The sequence below is a fragment of the Olea europaea genome, chromosome 10 (assembly GCF_002742605.1).
Source record: "Olea europaea var. sylvestris chromosome 10, O_europaea_v1, whole genome shotgun sequence".
NCBI classification, from domain to species: Eukaryota; Viridiplantae; Streptophyta; class Magnoliopsida; order Lamiales; family Oleaceae; genus Olea; species Olea europaea.
In genome coordinates this window covers 28,467,470-28,473,430 of record NC_036246.1, presented here as the reverse complement: position 1 = coordinate 28,473,430, position 5,961 = coordinate 28,467,470, and the positions used below count along the sequence as shown (strand labels likewise).

The 5,961-nt window shown below is 35.4% G+C and overlaps 1 protein-coding gene across 2 annotated transcripts; it reads left to right on the top strand.

The window, feature by feature from the left end:
* The first annotated feature begins 235 nt into the window (after positions 1 to 235).
* On the top strand, positions 236 to 4,402 carry LOC111401721 (CBBY-like protein). 2 transcript variants are annotated; one of them, XM_023029588.1, is made up of 9 exons: positions 241 to 592; positions 665 to 767; positions 1,310 to 1,380; positions 1,660 to 1,818; positions 2,458 to 2,524; positions 2,831 to 2,926; positions 3,577 to 3,623; positions 3,827 to 3,907; positions 4,119 to 4,402. In XM_023029588.1, the coding sequence occupies exons 2-9, from the start codon at positions 765 to 767 to the stop codon at positions 4,240 to 4,242; spliced, it is 648 nt and encodes a 215-aa protein (XP_022885356.1). In that variant the 5' UTR covers positions 241 to 592; positions 665 to 764; the 3' UTR covers positions 4,243 to 4,402. The 2 variants fall into 2 exon arrangements, with proteins under 2 accessions (XP_022885355.1, XP_022885356.1); XM_023029587.1 differs by lacking the exon at positions 665 to 767 and having other exon boundaries at positions 236 to 592.
* Positions 4,403 to 5,961: the final 1,559 nt, after the last annotated feature.

The window sequence follows — 5,961 nt, the reverse complement described above, 5'->3', positions numbered from 1 at the left end:
TAAAATTTAGTGGTCAAAATTCGACATTTTAAATTTCAATGAGCAATCGAATACATGAATCTAAGTTCAGTGATCAAAATTCGACATTTTAAAATTTAGTGATCAATTAAAGACATAAAACTAAGTTGAGTAACCAATGAAACAATTAATTCTATTATGACTTATGTGGGTTGTGGTTGTCAGTCTAAACGAGAGGATAACTATGGGACCCACACACAGTGTCTTCAGTTACACCCCTACCCAAAAGAGAACTCAGAGAGGGAGTACAATAATGGCGGCAGCAGCAGCAGTAATCCGTCCTCCCTTCACAATTTCTTCTTCTTCTTCTTCTAAGAGTAATTCTACTCTCCTTTCAAGAAAATCTATTATTTTATCATCAACAAGTTCCATAGTAGGATGTTCAAGATTGAACTGCATGATCAAGAACCAGATGTCAACAAGCAAGAAGAATGCTAGTGGCAGTAGGCTACTGGTGAAATGTATGGCTTCATCATCTGTTCTTCCAAAAGCCCTTTTGTTTGATTGTGATGGTGTGCTTGTTGACACTGAGAAAGATGGACATCGCATTTCGTTTAATGACACCTTTGCTGAAGTACACTCTCTAAACATTTTGTTTTTGTGAATTCTTTTTTGAGCATTAGACTGATTGAATTTCTTGTTTAAGGAGTACCCTTGTAGGTTCAGTATTGTTTTTATGTTCAGGACAGCATAAGGGATCTGATTATAAATCTTGGATATTGTTCTTTCTTTAACGTCAATTTGAAATGGTTAGTCTTTATTTGATGTGTCATTGAATTACTTGGGAATGATTTGGTATTTCTGGTGAAATATATTGCTAATTTTATAGCTGTGGACTATTCTGGTGTTTGCAAATTGGGATTTCATATTTAAATTCTTTGGGTGATTTTACGAAAAAAAGATCTGAGATGAAGCTTTCTATTCCTCAAATTTTTTTTGTTCCTTGAGTGTCTTTTGCCAATCAATTCCACCTCAAGTTGATCAAATGCTATTGTAAAGTTTCTGTTTTCGTCACTTTTGTCGTAGTTGTTTATAAAGCTCGGAGTTTTGGTAAACAAGAAAAATACACACAACTTAGTGATTATCAGCTCAACAAATACTAACAATTTACTCAATATTGGGCCCGAGATAAGTGTGAAATTTACATTCATCACTTCCCGGGAAGCCTTATTCTTTTCGAGAAAAAAACTCTCAAGGAAGCTCCAAGTAGATGACAGGTTCAATGGTTATGTATGAATTAACAGTGATTGCCTTATGGTTTAGTGAACATTTAATTTGTTTGATCGCGCAGAGAGAGTTGGGTGTGACTTGGGATGTTGATTTATATGGTGAATTGCTCAAAATTGGGGGAGGAAAAGAAAGGTAAATTCAATTTTCTTGGGATTTTGTATAATTCTTAGAATCTTATATGTAATTGCTTTGAATTCCGAGGTTTCTCTGCTAAAGAAATTCAAAATTTGGGTTAATTTAGATCAGCGTTACAGAGGGTAGATTTAGGATTGAATATAGTGGAAAACTTCTTTAGTTCGAATGTCAATTCATTTTCAAGATTCAAAATATGAAATATAGCGTTTGTTAGCTAATAAAGCTTCTTGGACTAATTTTTTTAAATCATTAATACGGTTGGTATGTGTATTCCAGGATGACAGCCTACTTTAACAAGGTGGGTTGGCCAGAAAAAGCACCAAAGAGTGAGGAAGAAAGAAAGGAATTTATAGCATCACTTCACAAGAGAAAGACGGAATTGTTCATGGCCCTTATTGAGAAAAAGTTGCTGCCTCTTCGACCTAGTGTTGCCAAGTAAGTTATCACTTGATTTTTTTTTCTACCATGTGAAATTGGTGTTCTCGAGAAGAAAAATTACTACCCTCTCACTTAATGATTTAGTCCCCAATGCTTTCATTAAGGTGCTTTTCGATCTTCGAAAATCTTGAAACATTCCCACCCTGAAGTGCATATACTATGAAAAGATGCTGCATTTATCTATATCTACAACATGCTGCTAATTCATGTGGTCATATGTTTTCTTCTTTTCATTTTGAAAATTTGCTAAAATTGCCATTCCTCCCTAAGGTACTCTAATAATGACTGCCAGGAACTAGGATCCCTATAATTTTTTGCTCTTAGAGTTGGATCTCAGAAAGATAGTCATTGCTTACATGGAATTTCACAAAACTTTTCAAAATTTGGCCTTTTATATTTCCCAAAATTTGTGTCGGGAGCATGTAATGTATTCGTTGAAGTTCTCTTTCAATAATACCATAATTTTAGTTTTGAAGAGCCTTGTATAATAGATCTGTAGTTATGACCTTTCTGGTAGTCTTGTTCTAAGAAATTCTTCTGCTACTACAAATAGTCTCACAAACTCAAAATTGGAGTCCTAATATCTTTTGAAAATTTCATACAAAAGTATCATGATTATTGAACTAAATTTGTCAGGCTAATAGACCAAGCTTTGGAAAAAGGAGTGAAAGTTGCTGTGTGCAGCACTTCAAATGAGAAGGCGGTATGCATCTTGTGATCTTAAGTTGCATGTCATGTTCTATTTTGTACTGCTCTTTATGGTAATCCAGTAAAGTTATGAACGAAATATGTATGTGTTAAATTTGGAAAAATTGCATAAGTAGCCATTGGAAGTTGAAGTTAATGATTTTTATTTGGTCCCATTGAACTTGTATCAGCTGATGTTGTTATATTAGATTTGCTTGACCTTCTATTTTTAACAGTTTCTTCACTATAGTGTCTGAAAAAGTCCAGCTCAAAGTACTTCTTAAACATGTTATACGGATTGAGATTTTCCAGTAAATTTCAGGTTTCTGCCATAGTTTCATTCTTGTTGGGGCCTCAGCGAGCGGAAAAAATACAAATATATGCAGGAGATGTGGTTCCTCGTAAGAAGCCTGATCCAGTAAGCTTCTAACCCCTCCTACTTACTGTTAATGAGCATGCTTGTGTGCACAATTCTCTCGTTTTATATTATCTTTTGAGTGAACTCATCTAAAAGTTTAACCTATTGGAAAGGGGACGCAATTATTTATTTAAATTGGGTCTCAACACGCGGAATCACATGCAGACCGCATTCATTTCTCATTAAACACTTGCAACGTGTACAATTTTCATGAATGGGTGGTAGCAAGACTCGAACTCATGTCTTTTGCATGTTCTGGTACCATATTAAACCACTTAATATTATCTAAAGCTTAAGCAGTATTAAAGAGGACACTTATATTCATTTGATCCGTGGCTTCAACAATTTTTTTTACATTGTAGCTTCGGAAGGATAACTTTGTTATGTTGTCAATGCTTTTGAAGTCCATGTAAGTTTATTAGCAGTTCTGAAGGTTTTATCTAGTCCTTCAATTGGCAAAACAGACAGTTCTTTTTTCACTTGTCTATCATATAATTCACTATTCCTTTTCTATGAGGCTCTCGCGTATTGGTATTAACAGATGTTCTTTAACATGAGCTTTTCCCTTTACGATTATCTGCAAAAATAAAATTATCAAGTATTCGAGTCTAACTTTCTCATATATATACACACACACGTATTCTTTGCAGGCAATTTATCTGTTAGCTGCCGACACATTGGGAGTCGAACCTTCGAGGTATTGCTTTGTATTTACAAACTTTTACATATATGTTCTACAATGTCAATTTATCGTGACGACATGCTCATCAGTTGAATTGCGAAAGAAGATTATGCCTTGTTATCATTTTAATCAGACAAAGGAAATTACAAATACGAAATTTTCTCGATCAGTTCAAAAATTAGTCAGCATAAATGTTGTTAAATCTCTATTCTTTGCAGTTGTGTTGTTGTGGAGGACAGTGCAATTGGTCTTGCAGCTGCCAAAGCTGCTGGGATGAAGTGTATTATAACAAAGAGTGGGTAAGTTCTCTTTTTAAGGTTGAAAAAGAAGATTCGAAATACGACCAATGCACACCCGGGTTTTCACCATCGACTAGGTCCACTTGAAACTGCTAGTTCATTGAGAGAATAAGTGAACAATATGACTTAGGCTTAAGCACAATCCAAGATCCATAACCAAATCACAGACATCAGAGGCTTATTTTATCACTGGCTTATTCCTATGCTTCAGGTACACGGCCGATGAGGATTTCTTAAATGCGGATGCAGTTTTCGATTGCATAGGAGATCCTCCAGAGGAACGGTTTGACTTGGCATTTTGCGGTAGCCTTCTTGAGAAACAGTATGTCAGTTAGCCTACTTCTCTGATGGTCACCTTTCCTCACCCCCTCAGTGTATTTCTCTCTTGATCATTTATAAACATGGTTAATCCAATATTATATTTCTTCATTTCTCTTATAATATAGTATGACAAGAACAACATCAATGTTGAGTCTTGCTTACATTGAGAAATTACTTGTGCATATGCTTCATCAAGTGAAAATTTTAATGTTAAGCTGAGGTGGACTCTGCTGCGGCGGGTCAAAAAATCTGGGATGCGGCCCAAGTGGGACGATATGTCATTTGGGGCTGGCCCAACACCGAATGGGCTAACTTCATTTTCCTCGTACAAATATATTCCCGAAAAAGATAAAATATGTGACAAAACTCTTGCACTCAGAACATACTCGAAGTTCGGCTTCAGACTTTACACCTCCTTCAGGGAATTAGACTCCACGAATGCAATACTGAATCCATTTTCATTCGCAAAAAGAAGCCCATCTCTCAGCTAGAGCTTTTGTATCCACAACCACTCCAAACTCGGCCGAGTTGGCTGCCTCTGAATGGATGAATCATCCTCCCTTGTAACCTTTTCATCGGTATTTAACTTTAGATTCTTGTTAGGTAGCATATAGAAAATAACACATTTTCTTAATTTATTTTATGAAATTGATTAGGTTGTCCCAAATTAGATGATGTATAGTGCCGGCCCTGACTATAGACGGGATAGGCGATCGCTTAAGGCCTCACTTCGGTGAAGACCCCAAAAAAATTATTATTATTTATTTTACATGTATTTTTACATATATATAGAGTCTCATATTTGAGATTGGTCTAAGCCCCCAAAATGCAGTGGTGTAGAGATGCTGTCTCTTTCTCCTAACATGAAAATTCTTATATGCACTTTTAGATGATGTACAGTGCCGGCCCTGACGATAGACGGGGTAGGCGATCGCTTAAGGCCTCACTTCAGTGAAGACCCCAAAAAGATTATTATTATTTATTTTACATGTATTTTTACATATATATATATATATGTAAAAATATATAGTCTCATATTTGAAATTGGTTTAAGCCCCCAAAATGCAGTGGTGTAGAGATGCTGTCTCTTTCTCCTAACATGAAAATTCTTATATGCACTTTTTGTTGGAAATAATGTTACTCCACCAAAGATATTATGAGAACGAATTATAAAAAAAAATCGAAAGAATAATAGGAGATGAAGGAATGACAAAGTATATATATGAAGAAATTGAAGGCTCAAACACAATCTTTAATTGTTGTCCTCAAACGAATTTTGCCCCCACTATTTTGGTGTTTAAAGGGTGATCCGGCAAAAAGTTTGAAAGATTAATCAAGCCTTATAGAACACTAAACACTTGTTTGAATCTCTAAAACTTAAGAACACAAAGAAAAGATGAATATGAGAGGGTATTTTATCCTTTGGATTTGATCTCAAGAAGGATCAATATAATAAGTGTTTTTTCAACATTTTTCAATGACCCAAGATCACCTATTTATAGCCAAGTAGTATAGCTTTACGAAGTGGTGCACCTTATGGATGAAAAGCCACCAAAAAACCAACAAAAAACGACCCAACTGTCGTTTTTTATGTACCATGCGACCGCATGGTACAAACCCATGCGGTCGCATGGTACAACCCTACCGAGACCATTTGATCTCGGTAGGGTTCCATGCGGTCGCATGCCTAAATTTTTTTTTTTTTTTTTTTTTTTTTTTTGGTTTTTAACAAT